At 35.6% G+C, this 24,463-nt stretch overlaps 3 protein-coding genes across 3 annotated transcripts; 2 read left to right on the forward strand and 1 right to left on the reverse strand.

Annotated features, from left to right (window-relative positions):
* Positions 1-1,330: 1,330 nt before the first annotated feature.
* LOC121735662 lies at positions 1,331-2,494 on the reverse strand. Its single transcript, XM_042126564.1, has one exon. It carries the CDS (start codon positions 2,492-2,494, stop codon positions 1,331-1,333), a length of 1,164 nt encoding a protein of 387 aa, XP_041982498.1.
* Positions 2,495-5,716: 3,222 nt separating this feature from the next.
* On the forward strand, positions 5,717-8,976 carry LOC121735663 (basic juvenile hormone-suppressible protein 2-like). The gene is made up of 5 exons (XM_042126565.1): positions 5,717-5,795; positions 6,080-6,219; positions 6,441-7,277; positions 7,422-7,600; positions 7,848-8,976. Exons 1-5 carry the CDS (start codon positions 5,717-5,719, stop codon positions 8,887-8,889), a joined length of 2,277 nt encoding a protein of 758 aa, XP_041982499.1. The 3' UTR covers positions 8,890-8,976.
* A 5,672-nt stretch (positions 8,977-14,648) lies between these two features.
* Positions 14,649-23,047, forward strand: LOC121735664 (arylphorin subunit alpha-like). The gene is made up of 6 exons (XM_042126566.1): positions 14,649-14,670; positions 15,134-15,273; positions 15,850-16,638; positions 16,729-16,850; positions 16,958-18,800; positions 22,994-23,047. Exons 1-6 carry the CDS (start codon positions 14,649-14,651, stop codon positions 23,045-23,047), a joined length of 2,970 nt encoding a protein of 989 aa, XP_041982500.1.
* The last annotated feature ends 1,416 nt before the right edge of the window (positions 23,048-24,463 follow it).

Consider the following 24,463-nt stretch of genomic DNA (forward strand, 5'->3'; position numbering starts at 1 on the left):
AAAAAAATCTTAGGATATTACCTAATCTCAAAGGAACTAAAAAATCAACGAGCTTTAACTAATTAGGTACATAATTATAAAAAATGGCATTTCCCTGGGTCACGACATTTTTAGGGGCACGGTTTAGCTAGGGTAGGTAGGGTAAGTGGAGTAGGTAGGGTAGGTAGGGTAGGTAGGGTAGGTAGGGTAGGTAAGGTAGGTAGGGTAGGTAGGGTAGGTAGAGTAGGTAGGGTAGGTAGAGTAGGTAGAGTAGGTAGGGTAGGTAAGGTAGGAAGGGTTGGTAGGTAGGGTAGGTAGGCTAGGAAGGGTAGGCAGGGTAGGTATGGTAGGTAGGCTAGGTAGGGTAGTATAAAAATGACATAAAAATTATAAATATTGCTAAAAAATCTTTACTAATTAACATTATTTTATGAGATCAATATATTTTATGAGATCAAAACGTTAACATAATTATTATTATTATGCTTAGCTCCTTCTTAGAAAATGCAATCAATAAATGACACAGCTGAAGGTCAAAAAATAATTAAAAATACAAATAAAAATTGTTTCTTCACAACGTAATTAAGTACCTATAAAATTATAGGTCAAAAAAGTAATCAAAATATATCAGTCTTCTTCACTATCACTACTTATATTATCATTAGCGTTATTATTGTCGCCTGAATAAGGGAGAGATCGGAAATAATTCGCATATTGAGCAGGTATAATTCCCGAATCAAGTAAACTTATCAGATCCTTGTGTTTATCTTCAGATAAATTTAATGGCTTTTTGTAAGCTTGCTGTAAGATTGGTACAGAAGAAACGGCATTGCGGCGGGTATTAGAGCATATTAAAATCGTTTTGTAGTCTATTTCGTTAAGATCATATTTATACAACAGCTTGTTAGGTTCTGAATTATCCACGAATACTTCTCTTAAACTATTCCACGACACTTTAACTCCTTCTGTGTTTTTATCCCAAAATTTATTATTGACATGCATTTTTAGTTCAAAAAATTTATTTTGTGTCATATTTCGGACTTCATAAGGATAATCTGTACATTTCGCCCAGCGAACTAGCAAACGCCATTCGTCAGGAGTGTAAATGGTTTTTTTTTCTGCTTCTCGTTCTATTAAAGCATGTACACTGTCCCCCTCATTTTGAGTATGGCCTTTCTCTAGAAACCTATGCCTTATTGATACATTAAACTTTTTAGCGCAGTATGTATAAAGAAAAAAAACGAAACGGTTTTTGTTCTGTCCGGCGCAGTTATCGGACCAAAAGCGAAATTCCTGTACACCATTTTGAGCATTTTTCTCTATGAAGTCCAGCAAGCAACTACCTACTTCATTAGCACCTCTCTTTGCGACTGTCATCCCACATATAACAACAAGCCTTTTTATTTCCCATATCAAAAATTGTAAAGTTTAAACAAGATAATTTACGCTTATAATAAAAAACACTAACCTGCCCATGAGGACATGACAATACTTTTTGAAAATCAAAAACCGCCGATAAGATTTTGCCACAAGATTCTACGGCGGTACGTTTGTCTACATCTTTAAATTTGCGTGCAGTATTTTTATTTAGTAAATGTTTGTTATAACTATCTTCCTCTTCGTGTGTACGATCTGTCTTATTGCGATAAATATGGCAGACATCACACTGGTCTTTTTTAGGGATAAAAAATCCTAAATTAAAATTTTGATTAACTAAATCTCTGTATTGGCGTACTGTATCTGCCTTGCTAGCGTAAATTGAACTGTCAAACCAATCTTTATATAGCTGAAACATTTTGGGAATGGTGAGACTGCCGTCCAGATAAAGTTTAGTAGATGATTTCCGAATATAGTGGGATTCAACCGGGACAAAGGATCGAACATGGTCACACACACTTCTGAGGGTGTCAGGCTTTATTACGCGATGGTGATTTGCGTGGCGTCCTCTCATGTCCTCTTCCATAACAGTGCAGCCATCGTATTTTTCCCAGGCTGTTCTAATTATTTTACTACTTACAGAAAGTGTATTTAAAAACATAGTTTTACAGACGTTAACATTTTCAATCTGACTCTGGGTGGAAGTAGGTGTTATGGGTAAAAAATATTTATACGTAAATTGACGTTTGTTTGGTGTTTCTCGATTTAAACGCATGTTCTTTGGTTGCTTTTTTGAGTATTTAACTACAAAATCCCACTGTTTTTCTCGGGTTCCTAAACGCCAGAACCTTTGAAAACAATCATATCTTTGAGAGTGAGATATTTTTTCAAAACAGCGATACCGACAGTGACATGGAGCTCCCAAGATTTTATCATCAACTACTTTACCTCTTTTGGTCACATGCTTCTTACCATTATTTTTTAGGCATTTTCGCTTAACGTCTGACCACTCAGATTTGCGGCGTAAACGTTTCTTACATTTTTTTTTAGGTGTAGCAGATGTAGCAGGTGTAGCAGGGTATTCCTCATCACTGTTTGGTACGAGCACTTGATGGTGACTGTGTCCAGTGGTCGTCATCATGGACAGCGCAAAAAGTGTCATTACAATTAATATGATTATTTAACGGAGAAGGTATAGGAGTCATAACATTCGTTGTTGTAACAGATAGTATATCTCGAAAACTAACAACGGGTGAATTTTCAAAGCTGGATGGTGCATCGAATGTTAATGGTGTTATTGGGTCGTTAATTATTATTGCAGGTGTTGCCGTTGATGGGAATATCTGGTCATTTAATGGGTTCGCAACTTTATCATAAAGCGGTATTGGGCTGGTTGGTACTTCAGTATTACATGCAGGTCCTAGTGAAGATAATTGATTTTCTTGAATTATTCCATCAGGTATGCCAAATACGTCGTTCCATACCTCAGGCATCTCTTGATCGATATTTTCAGCCCCCTGCGGTAGTGGTGAAACAGAAAATGACCGTGCTTGATGACACGACGTTGAAGCAGCTTCAGGATCATTTTCTGAAAACAAAAATGTATGAAAATAAAACATCGTTACAAATAACAAAACAAAAAAGTGCAAATGGATATAAATTTTTGCATATTAATATTTCATATAAAAAATATAAATATTTATTGAGATATAAACAGTTTTTAAGTAGAACAAAGGCTTATCTTAATATAATAACCAAGAACAAGATTTCATTTACAAATAGAACTCTCGATTTTAAAACGAGTTCCCTCAAACAAAGTAACATTTGCATATAGCCCCCATATTTAATACATAACTTCCGACTAATAAAGTAACAAGCATATAAAAATACACAAAAGTTATTGATTATCATGTTATTTAATATAATTTTTTAAAGACTGAATGAATTGAAATTTCCTTTTTTTATGCTTTTCAATAAAAGCTAATATTTCCATAGAAAAAAGTTCTATTTGAATATGGAACCGTGCATCTGACTATTTTGGATTTAAAAAATATCTATGCAAGAAATATCACAATTTTTTTTTTAGAATAATCAATATATATGTATGTAATTCAACTATTAATCTAAATAACTAAAGTTTAATTTACTTACCAGGAATATTGATTTCTCCATTATTTATCCCAGCGGAGTTTGTCGTAACACGGTTAATATTATCATTAAGCGAGTTAAATAGCATATTTAGCATGCGTTTCGAGCGTGTTGGTTTCATTTTAAATAATTAAATATAGTTATAAATGCGTAAGCAGCTAATTTTCGCAGAAGCGTGCGCGCGTCCTTCTCTCCATAGAACATGCTCACAACTATCGATGTCCCCCACCCCGCGTGCTGCGTTCGCGCCGCACCGGACAGAGGTTAACGACACATATGGAGCTGGGACGTTGTTTTTCGGACAGCCAAACTAAATAGGATTTTGTTCGACTGCTATCTTTGGAACTACGTAACATTTTTAAATTTTCATTTTTTTTGTGAAATGTAGAGGTCCGTTGACCGTAAAAAATGCAATAAAAATACTTTGGTAATATTTTCAAATAAAACTTTGTTCTTTGCATAGGTCGGTTTTTTTTTACAAGTTTGCGACCCTATAACTCGGCGGTGTCAAGGACTTATCGTCAGATTAGTTAAATTTTGTCTTAAAACACTAAAATCAACCCCCAATATCTTAATCTGACGCGCTCGAGTATTTCAGACTATCGATTTTTTTTACTAATCTGATCGTCTATCCTAGGGCTAAATACTTTACAAGGTTGTTCTATTAGGTCCAAGGTATCTCTCAAATCTTAAACTGCCACGCTCGAGTATTACCGAAAATTCCCCTATTCGCCTCCCTAACTATTATTTTAAGTCGCTTTTTAACAGCCAAGGTCATTAGCCACTACAATAATGATTATTGATTACATAATATATACTATCATACAAATTTAAATACTTAACAAAATTAATGGTCTGTATAGTGTATCATGTATCCTTTGTCACATTTAAGATCAACGTGAGATTGACATTATTCTAAAAGATGTAGCACTGTTAGATCCTTTCTGCATTCACATTTTGGTTTATCCATGGTTTATCAGTCTTTTTAATTAAGTGTACATGAGTCATATTTGTGTGACCAATACGCAGTCTAGTGATAACAGTCTGATCTCTTCGAGTATGAAATAATGTTGGAGCTTTATCAAAAACTGAATTCCTAATTCTGTATAACTTACTATTTGTATTTTTATTCTTCCAATCAGTACCCCATAAATTTTTTTGAATTTTTTCCAACGTGGATCTCTTCTGAGCCCTTTTAAGAATAGCTCAAAAGAATAATAAAAGCCTCCCCGGCTTAGCCAGTGCCGGCGCCGACGGGAATGCTTCAGTTTGCTGAAGCGTTCCCTAAATTTTGTGGAAGTTCACCCCTTCTGAGGTAGACCGGCCGGTCGTGGAGGGAGTCCTGTTTTTGTTAGATCTGGGACATCCCTCCTATATACGGCTGAAGACGAACAGCAGGTGGTTTTAGTGGGTAAGTCCCACATACCCCCGGGGTGCTTTAGCTTAACTGAGGCACATCCCCAACCCGGGAAACCCATAAAGTATTTCCCCTGCGCATCAAAAAAAAATTATATTTAAATATTAGCCACTTGAAAATAAGTAAAGTAAGACGTATTTTAGCTAACTTTCACACCAGGTACCTGCCCAGGTGTCACGTGGTGTCCATGGGCGTTGGGTAAATAATTATTTAACTTAAAGCTACATTTACTCAGTAATTAATTGATATAATTTTGTGATATATTTTTTTTATCTAATATAATAGCCAAATATCATGTCCTTGAGTATTGAACATGTCACGCAGTAGTTACTTACGGCCGTTCCCAATATTTGATCTATCTCTGGTTTTGCCCTACTAGAAATAGGAATAGCTCACAATTGACATAAAATATATGTCTCTAATGTCTAATGTGAGTTATTCCTATCTCTAGTAGGGCCAAACCAGAGATAGATCAAATATTGGGAACCGCCGTTAGAGAATTTTAAGATGATTTGTCTTTTAGCAGTCTCATTCCTTACTGCAATTAATTGTATTGTGCTTATCAGAAACTAGTTTACGACGAATCAAAGTATAATGTTCTCTATAGTTCATATAGGTAACTATTGTATCGATTGTTACAATGTAAGAATAAATAACATTAATTTTGTTTATAAAAATAGTTATTCACCCCATTACAATGTATTAGGTCACATTTTTATCGCAGGTCACTTTACCTTGATTTGGGTATAAAAAGGCCCCTGAAGGTGTATTCAGCGCATTCCAGCGAGTGGAACGATGAAGAGTATCCTGTGCTTACTGCTGGGGCTCGTGGCAATCGCCGCAGCCCACTCTAACATCGGCGACAGAAATGTCGGTGAGTGTTAAAAGGAGTTTGTATGGGCCGATTTTATGCAGGGTCTCTAATTTTTCAAGCAATAATTGTCATGATATTTTAGTCAGTTAGAAAGTTAGAGAAGTCGCCCACCAATCTTGTGCAGTAGCCAGTAGCTATTTATGCAGTCATTTTCAACCAACCGACGAAAGACTCAGTGTTTTGGTATTCCAAATCCAGTATGCTTTTTCCGGATGGGTTAAATCCCAACAACTAAAAAATCATAGTAATTTAGTAGCTAGACTTACAATTTACATTTATTTCAGTCATCGGAGTCGGCGACCTGAAACAGCGTCAGCTGCTTATCTTCAAGCTGTTGAACAACATCCTGGAGCCGCTCGTCGACAAGGACATCATTGACATTGGAACTAACTTCGACATTCGCAACAATGTTGAACTTTACACGGTAAATATATTTTTTCACCTTTCTCTAATTTTTAAGCTGCTAACGAAGAAGAACTTAATTAATTAATAAGCTAATTTAATACAATAATTATTGTGACATATTATAATATTATGATATTATACGTTTTAATATAAAGCACGAATGTTAGGAGTTTTCTAGTGAATAACATATTATAAGATTTTGTAAACTATAGTTTTATAAAAAATATTTTGCTTTTTCAGAAACAAGAAGTCGTCAAAGGGTTCCTTAACCGTCTGAAGGTGGGTATGCTTCCACGCGGTGAAGTGTTCACCCTCCACATCGACCGTCAACTCAAGGAAGTCATGAACATGTTCCACATGCTCTACTTCGCCAAGGACTTCGACACCTTCATCAAGACCGCCTGCTGGATGAGGCTGAACCTCAACGAGGGCATGTTCGTGTACGCTCTGACCGTGGCCGTGCGCCACCGTGAGGACTGCAAGGGCATCATTCTCCCGCCTCCTTATGAAATCTACCCCTACTACTTTGTCCGCGCTGACGTTATCCAGAAAGCGTATCTCATCAAGATGAAGAAGGGTCTTCTCGACGAGAAACTCTGCGACTTATACGGAATCAGGGTCACCGAGAAGGGAACTTACATCATCGACGAGAACGTTTTCGACAAACGCGTCGCACTCAACGACGAGGACAGGTTGAGGTACTTCACCGAGGATATCGGCCTGAACACGTACTACTACTACTTCCACATCGACTATCCCTTTTGGATGAACGACAACATCATGAACAACAAGGTTATGACGAGACGCTGGGAAATCACCCTTTACATCTACCAGCAAATCCTGGCCCGATACAACTTGGAGCGCATATCCAACAGGATGGGTGATATTGTTGGCTTGGATCTCAACAAGACCATCAAGAAGGGTTACTGGCCGTGGTTATTTCTACACAACGGCGTCCAACTGCCCGTGAGACTTAACAACAAAATCATCACCACTGACAAGAACGTGCAAATCGTTAAGCTCATCAAAGTCTACGAGAACATCATCACTGAGGCTATCATCAAAGGATTCGTTGAGGTAAATAATTTTAATCATTATTATTAAAAAACCCAAGGAATTAAAAAAACACTTTCAATAAACTAATGAAATATTGTACAGTTTTTATAATAATTTGTGATCTTATATATCCCTGATCATAAGCAAAAACATATTATTTTTCAGATTAACGGCTTGAGACTGGATCTGCACAAACCTGAAGACATTGAAGTTCTTGGTAAATTGATCTACGGTGTCGTCGACAAGCACACAACCACCTTCAGCAAGACATCCGTTGAAGCCTACCGTTACTTACTACTCCTACTGAAGGCTGTCATTGGTCTCAACCCCGTGGAATCAGACAAGTAAGTTTTTTAAACATTTTTGTTTTTTGTTTTTGTTGACTTGATGTCACAAAAAACTCTTAAAACCCAGATAAATTAGAAAATTACGAGTAATTCCTTATTATTCAATATTCACTATTTAATCCACTTGTTAACGTTACCGATACATAAAATAAAACTTTAACATACATCTACATAATTTGCAAAACAAAAGATGATAACAAAAAATACGATAGAATATTTACTAAAACATATTCTTTTATTACAGATACTTCGTCGTTCCCACTGTTCTTGACAGCTATCAGACGGCTCTACGTGATCCCGTATTCTATCAAATACAGAAACGTCTCTGCAACTTATTAATTTTGTTCAAGAAACGCCTCCCTAGCTACACTCGCGAGGAACTCATTTTCCCTGGCGTCAAAATCGACAACGTCGTGGTTGACAAACTGGTCACCTACTTCGATGATCATTTAATGGACATGACCAACGCTGTTATCCTCAACAATGATGAGCTGAAGAAGACCAAATCCGACATGACTATCCTTGTTCGCAAGCGCCGTTTGAATCACCAACGCTTCAAGGTAGTAGTAGACGTTACATCTGACAAGACCGTGGACTGCGTCGTAAGAATGTTCCTGGGACCGAAGGAGGACGGTCTGGGTCGTCTAATCGATATCAACAAGAACCGCCATAACTTTGTGGAAATCGACTCATTCTTACACAAATTGGTCACCGGAAAGAACACCATTGTAAGGGACTCCATCGACATGCACAACATCGTCCGCGATCGTTTGATGACACGTGATCTAGTAAAGAAGGTGGAAACCATCACCGACTTCAGGGATATGTTGGTAAAGGACCTCAGGAACTACATGACCGGATTCCCGGCGAGGTTGCTGCTGCCTAAAGGTCGCACCGGTGGTCTGAAGATGATGCTGTACGTGATCGTTACTCCGTTGAAGTTGGTCGACGGTGTTGATTTATCCATGTTGGACGTTACACGTAAGGATCTCCTCGTAGACTTCAGGTCAACGGTACTCCTCGACAAGATGCCTCTCGGTTTCCCTCTGGATCGCGAAATCGACGTCGGAACTTTCTTCACTCCTAACATGAAGTTCGTCGACTGTGTCATCTTCCACAAGCAGCAAGTCTGCGACATGAAGACGCGTTGGAACCGTTGGGTCCTCAGACAATACGACCTGGTCGACCAGACCTTCATCGGTGACAACGTCAACATTAACAACTACAACGTAGACGTCGACATCACTCGTGATCTCAACAGAGGTATCCACATCACTGACTTCTAATAAGCAAATAATAAAATTAAAAAATATATTTGTGTAATATACGATGTAATATGAGTAGCATGCAATAAACTATGGTGAAGATTATTACAGTTTTTTTTATTTATTTTATTACTTAGTAGGATATTACTTTTACCCAACTTATAAGGGAAAATCTATTAATTAAAGTTCAATTATAAACCTAAACTTTTATGATAGTTTTTTAGAAAGATTTTATATTAAATATTACATAGATAGTAATAAAAATATTCTTTAGCTTTAAAAAACATTTTCTAAGACTTTTGAAATCTATTATCTATATATATAAAACTCAAAGGTGACTGACGGATTGACATAGTGATCTATCAACGCACAGCCCAAACCACTGGACGGATCAGGCTGAAATTTGGCATGCTGGTAGATGTTATGACGTAGGCATCCGCTAAGAAAGGATTTTGATAAATTCTAACCCCAAGGGGTTAAAATAGGGGATGAATCTTTGTATATAATAATACTTCTTAACGCGAGCGAAGCCGCGGGCAAAAGCTCGTATAATATAAGAGGTATAATATTTTTAATGCAATAATTCAGGTTTTATTCAAAACACGTGTTTTGTTTTGTAACTGTAATCCTTATAGTAAAGTGGATTTCTTTTTCAAATTTCATCACCAAGTTTTAGTTAAATGTTAATATAAAGCGAAAATATTAAAGGATTCCTTTCAAGTAACATTTGATACAAAATCAGAGTGCCAATATAGTCTTAAGAGGATACACCAGGGGCTAGAGAAATGAAAAAAAAGTACGTGTAATATCTATAGCTGTCTCCCTTACCTCAAGCCTATACCACAGAACGCGATAGAGACAACTGCGAAAATCAACGATTCGTTGTCCCCTGATTCCTTCTCCAAAACTTAACCGATTTAAGTACTTTTTCATTAAAGGTTAAAGAAAGGCTTCAGCTTTGTTCCTATGTTTTGCTTTTTTTTGTTTAATCTAGCCAAATCTGTTTTCAGGACGTTTGAACACAGCGGAAAATCTGGCCATTTTTTTTTGGGTTTTTGAACGTTCATATCTTATTTAATAATTAAATTCTGAAAAAAAAAATACAACATAGGGACATTGCATTAGTGGCCGTAGATATTCAAAAAAAAAATTATAACTCTACTAGCATTATCCAGGGAGGAAACAGGGGACAACATTTGTATGGAAAAAAGCGCGGTGTGGACTCCTCTTAACGTGATAGCTTAAAATATTGTGCCTAAACGATAATGCGAAAGCAAAATGGTTGCTTTTGGATAGAGTAGCATTTTATTTGAATTTTTATCGGTCGCGGTCGCTCCGCGATCCGAAAGACACCTTTATAATATTATGTTAAGGAACATAATATTATAAAGATCCGAAAGACACCTTTATAATATTATGTGGAACATAATATTATAAAGGTGTCTCGTTGTACTCTATAGCGTGTTAGTTTATAGATTCGAACCGAGATGGCGCTAACTAGTAGTAATTAACTAACTAGGCTAGCAACGCACCTGCATATCTTCTAATGTTGAGATTGTCCATGGGCGACGTTAGTTGCTTCCCATCATGTGATCTGTTTTATCGTTTGCCCCCTTATTTATATAAAAATCAGCCAAGTGCGAGTTGGACTCGGTACCATGAAGGGTTCTGCAGCAGCAATAAGGTTTATTTTTATGAAATTAAAAGGTTTTTGATTTATTTTCATTTTCAGTTGATTTAATGAAAGTTAAATTAAGGTTTACCATTTATGACGTATAAAAAAACTACTGGCTAGATCTCGTTCGAACCAATTTTCGTTGGTAGTTTTTGTAGTAATGTACATCATATATATTTTTAGGCTTATCATGCCCCTGCTTTAGAAGTTAGAGGGGGGACACACATTTTACCACTTTGGAAGAGTCTCTTTCGCAAACTATTCAGTTTATAAAAAAATTATATTAAAAACGTTATATTAAAAACTTTAATATGATTTTCGAAGACCTATCCATAGATACCCCACACGCATAGGTCAGATGAAAAAAAAAATTGTTTCAGTTGTATCTATGAGGACCCCTAAATTTTTATTAATTTTCCACTTTTGTATCAAAATCTTAAAGCGGTTCATAGACTACATCTACTTACCAAGTTTTCAAAGTATATCTCTTATAGTTTCGGAGAAAAGTGGCTGTGCACATACGGACGGACATACAGACAGACAGACAGATATGACGAATCTATAAGGGTTCCGTTTTTTGCCATTTGGCTACGGAACCCTAAAAACTGGCTACTCGCACTCTACGTTACTCTATCTATCGTCTGTATGCACCGAACAACTTAGCCTGGGTGCTTTCGCATGATGTCCAACCCGAATCATATTATCTTTAAAATATGTCATGTATCGTTTTAACGTGGGAGAGCCATGCCTCGGCACGAATGGGCCGGCTTGACCGAAGAAATACCACATTCTCACAGAAAACCGGCGTGAAACAGCGCTTGCGCTGTGTTTCGCCGAGTGAGTTTACCGGAGGCCCAATCCCCTACCCTATTCCCTTCCTTACCCTCCCCTATTCCCTTCCCTTCCCATCCCTACCCTCCCCTATTAACCTATTCCCTCTTAAAAGGCCGGCAACGCACCTGAAGCTCTTCCGAAGCATGCGAGTGTCCATGGGCGACGGAAGTTGCTTTCCATCAGGTGACCCTTTTGCTCGTTTGCCCCCTTATTTCATAAAAAAAAATCTCTTCTTGTGTTTCCAAAAACAGTTAACATGAATTTTCTAACACATTCCAACCTACCAAGAACGTCTAACGATGCTGGGCATGGCCAGATTTATATTTTTATGAGTATAGGCCACTTTTATTTTGCCGCCCCTATCTACAAACTCTGCCGCCTAAGACGCTCACGCCCTATAACTAGGAAGCCATAGGACGCTGCCTGCTGCTGAATAATTAGAGGTAGAGAGAAGAATGCAACAAAATAATATAACTGTCCAGGAAAACATAAAACGTTTGAGTTTTTACACCCCGCTATTATTTTATCTGTAAAAAATATAAGCACGTAAATGCCAGACGCAAGTTATACTAAAATAAGATTGTGCGACGTGCGTGATTTTTTTTATAATAATAAAAATACACTTTTTTAATAATACGTAGGTACGTGAGGGAAATAAGTAAATTACTTGATCCGCTATTTTCGTGAGCTATTTTGGTTGGTTAATGTCGGTTTTGTTATTCTGTAAGTATTTTATGTGAAAAGTTTCTAATTGTATAAAATAATCAGACTCAATGTACCTACATTATATTTATAAATCGAGAATGTATAGGTAATATTTCTCTGTTCTTTGTTGTGAATAGTTCAAAAGTATGCTTTTGATGTTAGCGCCGTTTAATGTTGTTTGGTTTGTGTTCATCGCTTAAGAAGGAATGGAGGAATTTAGGAAGCGACTATCGTAAGTGATCGATTCTGGGTACACGAAATTTTGTAGTAAATGTTAGTACACTAGATTTTGGCCGCAATAACGTCGTGCTCCCAACAGACAATCTCGCCGGAACCCTACACTTTTCCAGAAGTTTCTTGCCATCTACTCTATTTTATCTTATGAATTTCTAATTTTATGAAAATCTATTCGACCAAGCGCCCGCAAGTCCAGACCTTCCTTTGTTTCAAAAAGCTGAAAGTTTACCTCATTGTGACCTTTATAACAGAGGTAAGAACGACCAGAAACTATGGACAGAAACTATAACTATTTATATGTAGGAGAGCCATGCTTCGGCACGAATGGGCCGGCTCGACCCAAGAAATACCACGTTCTCACAGAAAACCGGCCTGAAACAGCGCTTGCGCTGTGTTTCGCCGAGTGAGTGAGTTTACCGGAGGCCCAATCCCCTACCCTATTCCCTTCCCTACCCTCCCCTATTCCCTTCCCTTCCCTTCCCTTCCCATCCCTACCCTCCCCTATTATCCTATTCCCTCTTAAAAGGCCGGCAACGCAGCTGCAGCTCTTCTGGTGCTGCGAGTGTCCATGGGCAACGGAAGTTGCTTTCCATCAGGTGACCCGTTTGCTCGTTTGCCTCCTTATTTCATTTAAAAAAGAAATGAGTTTCAGTCGCGGTTACTTTTAGGAGGTATCCAGTTAGTTCTATAGGTCTTCCTGACCTTCGAGAAAGAGTAAAACTCAATTTCATAGCTTATATTCTTCGCTGTAAGTGGAGGAATCTCGTCTTCCAGTGGCGGACATTTTTGACAGTTGCTTCCCACTGCTCATACTTTGGATCCTGCAAAGTGAAGTATTTTTTACGTTCCTATTTGAACATTTATTTACGTAAATAATTAATAAACTTAAAATTAACACTACTATCATGGTTATTAATTTAGCAATGTAGTTGCATAAACCCATATAATGTTGTTATTCCTTAGATAACTCTATTATAAAACAACAATAATGTACAGTTTATTAATATTATGTTACTGTAAAAGTCGAAAATTAACGTTTTACCGGTTTACCTAGTAACATAATATTTTATTGAAAGAAGTTGCAAATAAAGGCAAAGTTACAACACATTTAAAATATTATAATAAGGCCGCAATAACTACTACCAGGGCTAAAACATAAATAAAATATGGTGCTTAAGACCATACCGAAGAAACCTATAGTATAAAACTACATCAGCATAATATACCGTCGGTGGCCAAATTAATCTACTCACTTGAAAAAAGTACATTTTTGTGTCTAGTACGTAACATCTTTAAAAAAGTTAGTATTCTTTTTTGCGTTATGGTAAGGTGTAGAGTCCCGACTCGCGCATAATTATACAGGTACCGTCTGGCTACCATTCAGCCATCTGGTGATGGAGAGGAGCTGTTTATAAAGCTCGCAGGTAATGGTTCCTTCAACCAAATGTAGTCGACCATTTCCCTTGGAGCTAATCTCGCCCCATATCGTAACTGACGAAGGAGGTTTCACTCGTTCAATAATACAGCTTTTATCAAAAATTTCAAGTCACCTGCGGTAAACAAACTGGAAATTGTCCTCGAGGATCTGAATCAATTGGGTCTTATTAAGGTTACACCTTTAACCTCATTATTTAAAAAAAATGCCATTAAAATAACTAGTTTTCCTCCTTCCATTATTTCTCAGTCTAATGCTCATGCATTTTAGCAAACGCCAATCGTTTAGCACGCATTGTCTTGGTTTTTCAAAGGACGGCAACCACTGAAATCACTAATACTGAATATGATAATTTGGCCACCCACTGTATTACTAATGCAAATAAACCCTAACTCCGAATCTACTGAACCGAACACACAAAAAAGCCAAAGCTACTATACGTATACCTCTTATTGTCATCATGTTACGGTCAAAGCTAGTATTAATCTAAAATAATTATTGCCGTAGCTGTTACTTAAACGTCTTATCTAACAGGGCGTAATAATTGATATAATAAGCAAAACAAAAGTGAAATAACCTAATAAAAGCATAATTTAGTCAAAACAAAATAGGTGAATAAATGGGACATTCAACTACTTATCAATAAATACTTTGTGAAGCTGATGAACTTAGAAATACTTAGTATAAATACAGCAGGTATCGATTCACCACATTTAGTATTTGTTGCAAAATGAAACGAATAGTATTGTTCGTTTTTGTGGCCATTGCTTGCAATGTTAATTCTTACCTCATCAAAGTGCCAACTGTTTTACCGAGTGAAAGAATAGGTAAATTTAATCTTAACCACCTTACTATAAAGGACCATTCTGTCTTTACAGACGTTAAAGTCACACGATGTTTTATCCTTGCCTCACACGTAAAAAAGACTGACAAAAACAAAACATTGGGTACTTCTAACGTCCGTAATAATCTGTGTAATTATGTATAGGGCTTTATATAAATTAAAACAATTGATAACATTAAGGTTGGGTTGCACCAACTAACTTTAACTATAACTTTAACTACAATGCAAATGTCAAAACTTTGGTTAAAGTTAAAAATTTTAGGTTAAAGAAAAAAGTAACTAACGCTACCATCATACAAAAACGCAATTTTTTACAATGAATTTACCAGCAGCGCCCCCGCCCACTTTCATTTATAACCTTGTTGGAGTTAAAGTTAAAGTTAAATTTGCCTTAACTATAACCATAACTTTAAGTTTAACCAAACTAACCTGAAAAAGTGAAATCTGGATTTAACAATGTTGTAAGACGCCCAAATATTTTGTTGATCTAAAAATTAAACATTTCTTATTAAAAATATCATTTTTTTTGTTACAGCCCCAGTGGTAGTCGGCAGGGTTCACATTCAGAAATTACTGTTGCCGCTGTTCGAAGATGTTTGTGAGGAGAGTTCAGAGCCGATTGTGATGAGGCTCAGTGAAGAGTTCCAACTCAATCCGAAAGATGGCAGTTTTATTGTAAGTTGAATTTACAATTCACGAAAATTCAAGGCTTATTTTTTTTAAGACTAGTAAAAAAGCCGAGCTTTATGAGGGCTCGCGTCGTTTTTCTGCATGGGAATAATCTTTAAGTCAGTTTTTTATTTTTTGTTTTAAAAGTAACCAAATCTTGACTGAACACATCTACATATAAATTTCTAAGTCAAAGCACAAATTAATAGGCGTGATAATTTTTCCGTAAAGTGTACCACAAACTAAAGAAGTCGTCGTTGTAAGATATACTAGAGCTCGCTTCGCTCGCCCTGATTATATTATTTTCCAGTCAAATCTAAATTAAAAAATGCATACATTTGAATCACCCAATGGCATGAATCACCTATGTCAAACCCATAAGTGATGCATTTTAAACTTCACCTAAATTCTTTCAGTACTTTTTTCGCTTCGAAGCATCAAACATACACACAAACATAATATCTACATACTTTTGGGTGTAATGTGAGGTCATATAATGAATTGATTTAGTTAGCTGTTGTTATTATAATCTAATGTTGTTATCGATCGTTAATATTATTTTTGATTCTATTTCTTTTGTAGGATCCTACTGTGATTGACAATTTCATCAGTCACAGGTCAACCAAAGGCCTGTTACCAAAAGGAGAAATATTCAGTGAATATAATGATGATCACATGAACGAACTTAAAATCATTACCCAAGTTTTAATCAACGCTGAAAACTTTGATACATTTTACAAAGCAGCTTGCTGGGCTCGTCAAAACGTTAATTGTGGGATATTTATAGATGCCATATACTTGGCAATTCTAAGGAGAAGAGACACCGAAAGAGTACTCCTACCAGCTGTATACGAAGTCCTACCAAATTACTTTGTTCGAAAAGATTTCTTGATAAAAGCCTCAACATTAGTGAGCGGCGGAGATACCTCATTAGTAGATGCACGAATTGACGGAAATTCATACATTATAGACGTGAATTATACGGAAAATTACTTTGACAACAGTATAGAGCAGATGACGTACTTCAATGAAGACGTAGATTTAAATTCTTATTACTTCTTCAACAAACTTAAAATGTTGAAATGGTTTAAAGAAGATTTAGCTGATGTGAATAGTCGTCGAGGGCAGTACATTTACCAAACGATGAAGCAGTTGGATGCGCGATATAATTTAGAGAGATACTCCATCGGTTTACCAGAAGTAGATACTCTAGACTGGGACACTAATGATGAATGCATTTATGATCCAATGCTTATCTTTTCAAATGGAAATGACTTTAGCAAACGACCATCACCTGTATCCCAAAATGGTGATACTATCTTAATACTAAAGAATATAGAACATAGCGTCACTTCTACGATAAACCAAATGGTAAGTGACTATTACAATTTAATTTGTGTTGTGATTCTCTATAAAACATTATGCTTATGCTCAAAATATACCATTATATTTTGGTTACAGAGAGCAGCTGGAAGTGAAAAAACAGAATTATTCAATTATTTGATAGATGTCTTGGTCACGAGTGAAAATAGTTTTGAAAACATAGCCATGAAAATGTATAGTAATATAAATTTACAAACTGGGTAAGATTTTTGTAATTTATTTACGCTGTATGTTTCAGGCACGTTGCATTTACAAGTTTGTGGTAATTTTAATAAAAAAATATATACAAAGTTTACATTTGTTACAGGACAACATCCGTACTAGGCCATTATATAACTACGATAAGGGATCCCATATACTGGAGGTTGAATAAGAAAATTTTAAAAATCATAGATAATAACTTAAAAGTTTTACCGCCATACGAAACGAACGAGCTTTATTTTCCGGGAGTGGAAGTTACCAATATTGACATTAAAAAGCCGTCAACCTCTTGTGATAACTTTGAATTTGATGTTACTGATGCGTTGAGAAATAAGGAAATTGAAACAAATTTCCAAATTAAATTTAATCAGCAAAGACTAAGTAGTAAACCGCTAACTATCAAAATAAGTATATCTTCATTAGTTATGGAAAAGGCTCTAATTAAAATATACATTGGACCTAAATTTTTACCTGGTCAATTCCCTGAGAGAAAAAATTGGTTTATGCAAGTTGATAGCTTTGAAACAAACTTAAAAGTTGGCACTAATACCATCACAAGGTCATCAAACGAAATGAATAATATTTCAGATGGATTTATATCTTTGGAAAAAATACGCAAATATATCCAAGATGCTGAATTTGGTATCGACGCTTTACCACTGCGAACAGTAGAATCACAGACAGGTTTTCCTTCAAGATTACTACTTCCAAGGGGATCTAGTGCGCCGTTCCAGTTATTTGTTTTTGTAGCCCCATTTGTGAAAGCTGTAGCTGGAGGTACTAGAAACTATATGCAATCAAACTACGATGCAATATTATCACCAGGGTATCCCATGGATTTAAATATCGATATACAAAACCTTTTCAATTTGCCAAATGCATTAGTTAAAGACATCATTATAACTCATAAGAGTGCTGTTACGCCACATTCAACGGACGTTAATGGCAATAATGATTGGCAAAAAGATTATACAGAATATAGAAATGGGCCAACCAGCTTAGCTAGCACATATGCAAAGTCCACCTTATCCTCAAAAAATTTTGACTACAAAAGTAAAAGTGAAAAATATGGAAAAAAGGATATAGATACTAAGCCTAGGCCCATTAACAATGACATAGAAAATACTTACAACATTAATACTAATATAAAAGATAAAAACACTGATAATGCCATATCAAATAATTCGCCAAAAGTAATAGATCCAATAGAAAATGACAATAGACTAACAGAAAGTAATGATGTTAAGACAGAAGACCAAGATATAAACAAAGAACACAATAATATACTCAATGAACAACTAAGTAATGGTAGTGTTATTAAAAAACTTTTCGAGTCTAATGCCGAAAATAAGAAAAATACTGACGAAATAGGGACCAAAACAGCTAAAACTGACTACGAAAGAATTGTTACCATAGATAAAAATATTAATAATGATTACTCAAAAAATACACAAAATGATCAAGTGGTCGGACGTTCTGATAATGTAGTTATAAAACACATTGAGTCTAAGGACGGAAAATATGTGACAAATAATGATGGAATTGATACCCCAATAGCTAAAAATGAATACGACAGAGTTGTCACAATTGATAAAAATATTAATAATGATTATACAAAAGATATACAAGATAGTCAAGTAATTGGACAGTCTGACAATGTTGTTATAAAACATATAGAATCTAAAGATGGGAAGAATATAGACTTTAGCGATGGAGTCGATACCCCAGGTAAAAATACGCACGAAAAAGTTGTTACAATTGATAAAAACATAAATAATGATTATACAAAAGATATAAAAGACGGTCCAATAATTGGACGATCTGATAATGTTGTTGTAAAACATATTGATTCCAAGGGAGGTAAATCTAATACAATTAGAAATAAATTTGAACCTGGGAATAGTTCAGAAGAAGTAATAGATAAGGATGTAAAAACTGATTCTGTAATGGTACCTGATATACACAGATTTTTTGATAAAATTATTAACAATAATTTTGAAGAACATAGTACTATGGATAAGCTGCTAAAAGCTCCCGGGCAAGCTAGAAAAAGCTTTTTTAACCTTTGGTAGAGTAATTAAAAGAGTAGCATACTTTCTGGAGTTACTTCTCAAATATTTAAGAAAAATAATTTATACTATAGTTAGCCTTTTTTATATAAAATACTAATTTATGCTAAAACTGTTATAATAATATACTGTTAACCTACAATAAAGACATAAAACAATAAAATGTGTTAAATCATTACGCCCATTTAATAACTGTCAGTCATATTCAATTTAAAATAAACAGTAGAAATTAGCTGGAACGTAATTATATATTATTGCTATTTGCTGCGATTTTCTATCATTATTTTTGGACAGTCGCCAAGTATTTACATCGATGTTACGCTTTCCCTATTTTCATCACGGAAAATTTAAAAACCATCGCTCACTAGTGTGACAACGGCTAGAATACAATCAGAAATACTTTTACAGTCCATTACAATGTTTGTTAAGTTTTAACCTTTTGCTCAATTGATTTTTTGGCTTTGTCCAACGATCATATTTTTAGATATTGCCAAAAAAATCATAACATTTAAAATGCCTTACTCACTTTTGAGCATTTGATTACAGGTACATAAATGAATATAAGATCGTCAGTATTAAACAGATTTCTCTTAATAATTTTTATAATGTATCAAAGAATTCTCAACTATTCACAACTCTCATCAATATCATCGGACCTTAAAAATGGCGCCATTCCAAATTCCTCGAGCCCATATTGTGTGACAGCTAAATACCGTGTGATAAAGGAGGCAGATTTAAAATATACCAAGATCATGATCCCAATATATAAACCTATCAAACGAGATAAAATGATATATTTAGTCAACTAGTGTACCTCTGATGAATTACAAATGCGATCGTGCTAAATTATTTTGTTAGTTCTACATCTGTACAGCTTAGAACCTAATGACTTCTATAGTAACATTCTATTAATTAATTAAGACAATCGCTCATAGCCACCCAAATCTTCGATGCCAAGACCAGGGGTTTGATTTTCAGGCGTCGAGTGTCATTTCGATCGTAGTCTATCTCACCTTAAGGCCGGGACACAAAAACACGATACGACGTCGTGTCGTGGGAATCCACGACGAGCATCGTAAAAAACTACGACGCGACATCGTGACGTGCCACGATATACGGCACGACACGACGTCTTATCATGAAACGTGTTCCGACACGACGTCGTATCGTGTTTCTGTGTCCCGGCTCTTACTAGACGTCCTACGATCGAACGGCATTCGAGGCCTCAGAATCGGGCCCCAGGATGACCATCCGTCGAGTGATTCATTTGAGGTATTCGTAATTGGCATGGAATATATTTTACGTGGACGTTTTGCAAGGAAACCTGTGAATTACGAGCTAAATATTACCCCACCTGATTCACGTGTAAACAGTACAAAGTTGGATTTTGGCGGAGATGTCCAGTTATTTCTGTTATGGAATTCAAAATAATAAATTATTTATGACTAAGTGTTCGGAGTTGGCTTCCTCATTATTATTAATGTTCTATTAAAATCTTCTAGTTTGACGTTAATCTTCATCTTAACTGAATAATATCATTTCGGTAATGACATTTGAAATTAATTAACTTGGACTAACGTACAGCCGCACTCAGAAACGTTTAATGTTTACTAAAAGAGTTACTTAAGAGACTTTAAACACTATAATCTGTTTATTTATTTTCTGTCAAAATCTCTAACACTTCCAAGTTTAGTTCAACACAAACAGCAAGTTCCACAACAACTTTTTTTGTATCGAAAATTAGTAGTAAAATTAACTAATTTGATATAAAAATGTATATTAAAAGGCTATTGGTTCATAGACACCAATTATATTGCTATAGACTATTATATAAGAGCATAAGTATATAAGAGCTTATAATATTGAGTATAAGTACTAAAAGTTTAAAATAAAATATTATAATATTATTATGCACTGGATTTCCACGAATATTTTAAGACAAAAAATAGCCAAATCGGTTCAGCCGTTCTCGAGTTTTAGCGAGACTAAGAAAATTTAAATTTCATTCTTATTTAGGTATATATAAATTAAGGGCATGTTTCACCACTTCCTGATAAAGTGCCGGATATTCACAACTTATCTGACAGATACTCCATACTCCATAGTAGCCTATCCGGCACTTATCAGGAAGTGGTGAAACAGACCCTAAATATTTATTCTAAAAGCGTTGAAATTTCTCTATAGAAACTATTAAAGAAACTTAAAAATAGAGCGATTGAGTGGTACTTATCACGATTCACGATGAATAGTTTTATGTGTCAGAAGTTTATTGTTGGCGATATAGCGATACTAACCTTGCTCAATTCTTTTTATTTACGACTTTATTCGACACTCGTTGATGCTTGCAAGTCGCAACTCCTTTGCGCCAAAGTTCGTTTATCGTTTAAGGAAATTGATTTCTAGGTAGTTGACGGACCTATGTAATGTGGTCGGCTTAATAATATAACGCGACCAAATCACTAGGTCCACCATCTGCTTAGGAATTAACTTCTCTGATAGTACATTTTCCGGGACAAAAGGTTTCCTATGGGTTTTCCCGCGACTCAAAGTATCTTTATACCAAATTTCAGCAAAATCTGTTTGGTCAGGAGATAAAAGACAGACAAACAAACAGACATAATTTTAGCATGGACTACATAATATACGCCTGAATTATGTTGCAGTTTTATTTTAACAAAATTAGAGTCCGATCACAGGTTAGTGTTGAAAGAAAAAGGTTCGAAATCAAATTGGCTGCTACGAGTTAAAGTTTAAAAAATATTAAGAAAAAAAATATTTAAAGTTAATTTTAAAAAAGATTAATAAATATAGTAAAGGAAATCCATACTTCTATACTAATATTATAAATGCGAAAGTGTGTCTGTCTGTCTATCTGTCTGTCTGTCTGTCTGTTACCTCTTCACGCTAAAACCGCTGAACCGATTTTGCTGAAATTTGGTATGGAGATACTTTGAGTCCCGGGAAAGGACATAGGATACTTTTTATCCCGAAAAAATGTACGGTTCCCGCGCGATAAACGAGTTTTGGCGCAACGGAGTTACGGGCGTCATCTAGTATTATATAATTACTTAAAAAAATGTTAATACAAACCATCTAAATAACCAAAGTTTTGGTAGCTACATTTCGTCAATTACTATAGTTTAGCTATAGCCTTGAAATCATAATTTTGGACTGAAGCCGAAGAACTGTTGTTTTGGCCGAAGGTGGCCAAAGTCGAAGTTCACTCGGATACTGCAAAAGCAGTAAAAAAAAATACCGGCTGAATATCTGCCGCTTATCTTCGTAGCTAATATTTCACAATGCGATGTTCGCGCACAGAACAAAAATTATAGCCGATCACACACATTCTATATCTGCTCGAGTCGAGTATAACTCGTTGCACGCGCCAGGGGTCGCCAATCTTTCAATAACAGGGTAAATTAAATTTTGCACGATTTTTTATATTATAATTTTTACCACAAAGAATCTGATACTACAAGCTATCAGACTCTGGCTCGAGAATGACGGCGTGACAATTTCCTTACAGTTTTCATTTAAATTACTTCAAAAGAGTCGCGTAATATAGTTTAAAATATGGCAAAAGCTCTTCTGTTAGCGCTTATTTATATGAAGAGTAATGTTCCAAGAGATTAAGTGGTAAAAATCAGTTTTTATCAAATTGTTCATCTTTACGACTCATATCGTTCTAAACGACTCTTTTTGATGAAGTGCCAAAAAGTAATCGTATCGTGCAATTAAGTGATTGTGTCACAATATTCAATTAAGACATGAGACAAGATTTTATGAGTCGTTAAATATACTTTTTAAATCGTCTGAATAGTGTTAATAAAGTGCCAGAAAGAAAAAATTGTTGGTTTACCATTTAGGTTGTAGGCCAGTGTTCTTTATAATATAATATCTGCATAGTTGCGGTCTCGGGTCTCGGGCTCAAACTGTTGTTATATTTTTTATAGGTGCTAAAAGCTTTGAGAGAAAAACTTTTATTATTTCTCTCCATTTACTGAATTCAGTCATTACAGCGACTCCGTAAAATTACTTAAACATAATTTTTTCTGTAAATGTGTTGTTTGTAGGCAAAAGGTTTGCAACACCCGCCACGTACGTCCTTCTACGACTATGTGACGTAGCAGTGCGTAATATTTTCATTGGATTGTTGTGAATCGACTGCGGTATTTCCTGCTGCTCTGTCTTTCACCATCTGGAACGTATTTGGTTTCAAACCTGTCCAGTTTTGTTTATTTTAGTATGAACGAACGTTCAAAATAAACTAATTAGTTATACTCACTGGGTTACACGTTAGATTTAACTGACTAAGATTATGTAAAATTGAATATTATACTGAAACTTCTTGGTGGAAATTCATGATTCACATTTCTCAGTATTATAATATTATGTAAAAACATGGTATAAACACTTCTTGCACTTATTCCATTGGAATATTTTCATAATCATATTGGAATAAGTAAGTGCAAGAAAAGTGTTTAAATATTTTACTTTGATCCTATAAAATGTATTGCCCCGCCTACTTATGATTGAGAGTAACATCAAAATTATTGTGTATAAACAACTTTTTAATGGCAGAGGTCAGGACACGCATGTATATTTATATATTTACTTACTTTAAAAATATATTTTATTGCACCAACCATCAAAGAAATTGATTCATAAGTAGTTCAATGTGATGTCAATGTTAGTCATGTTAGTCATGTTAGGTGGGCTGGGAGCCATAATATTATAATATAACCTTTTTTATGAAATAAGGGGGCAAACGAGCAAACGGGTCATCTGATGGAAAGCAACATGAAACATCCGTCGCCCACGGACACTCGCAGCATCAGAAGTGCTGCAAGTGCGTTGCCGACCTTTTAAGAGGGAATAGGGTAATAGGGGAGGGTAGGGAAGGGAAGGGAATAGAGTAAGGGATTGGGCCTCCGAAAAACTCACTCACTCGGCGAAACACAGCGCAAGGGCTGTTTCACGCCGGTTTTCTGTGAGAACGTGGTATTTCTCCGGTCGAGCCGGCCCATTCGTGCCGAAGCATGTCTCTCCCACGTATATTACCTGATACCGTAACCTGATCAATGTCTGCCATAATTTGCCGGTCAAAATATCCATAGACTCGGCTGGTACGCGCCATTCTGATGCCATCAAACTACAATTTTGGCATAATTTAATTTCGGTTTCATAAGTTTTAAAATAAATCAAAAAATTTTATTTGTAACTTATTTATTTTTTCATTTATTTCTATTTCTATTATTCAGGTTTTAAATAAGCGGGTTATATTTAACTGTCCATTAGTCTGTTCACACTTACCGGATCCTATCGCTATAAACACTTGCATAGCTATAAGATATGTTCACGTTCACAAATATATCATGATCTAATCCTATGTAGGTGAAACCAAATCGTTATCTGTGAATTTACGTAAGAAAATATTAATTAAACGATTCTTATGCTCATTAAAATCCGTATAGCTTTGATTCATCAGCTCATAATGAATATCGTTTAGACTTCAGATTTTAGTGTGAGCGGTAAATTCTTGC

This window comes from Aricia agestis, chromosome 17 (assembly GCF_905147365.1).
Source record: "Aricia agestis chromosome 17, ilAriAges1.1, whole genome shotgun sequence".
NCBI lineage: Eukaryota > Metazoa > Arthropoda > Insecta > Lepidoptera > Lycaenidae > Aricia > Aricia agestis.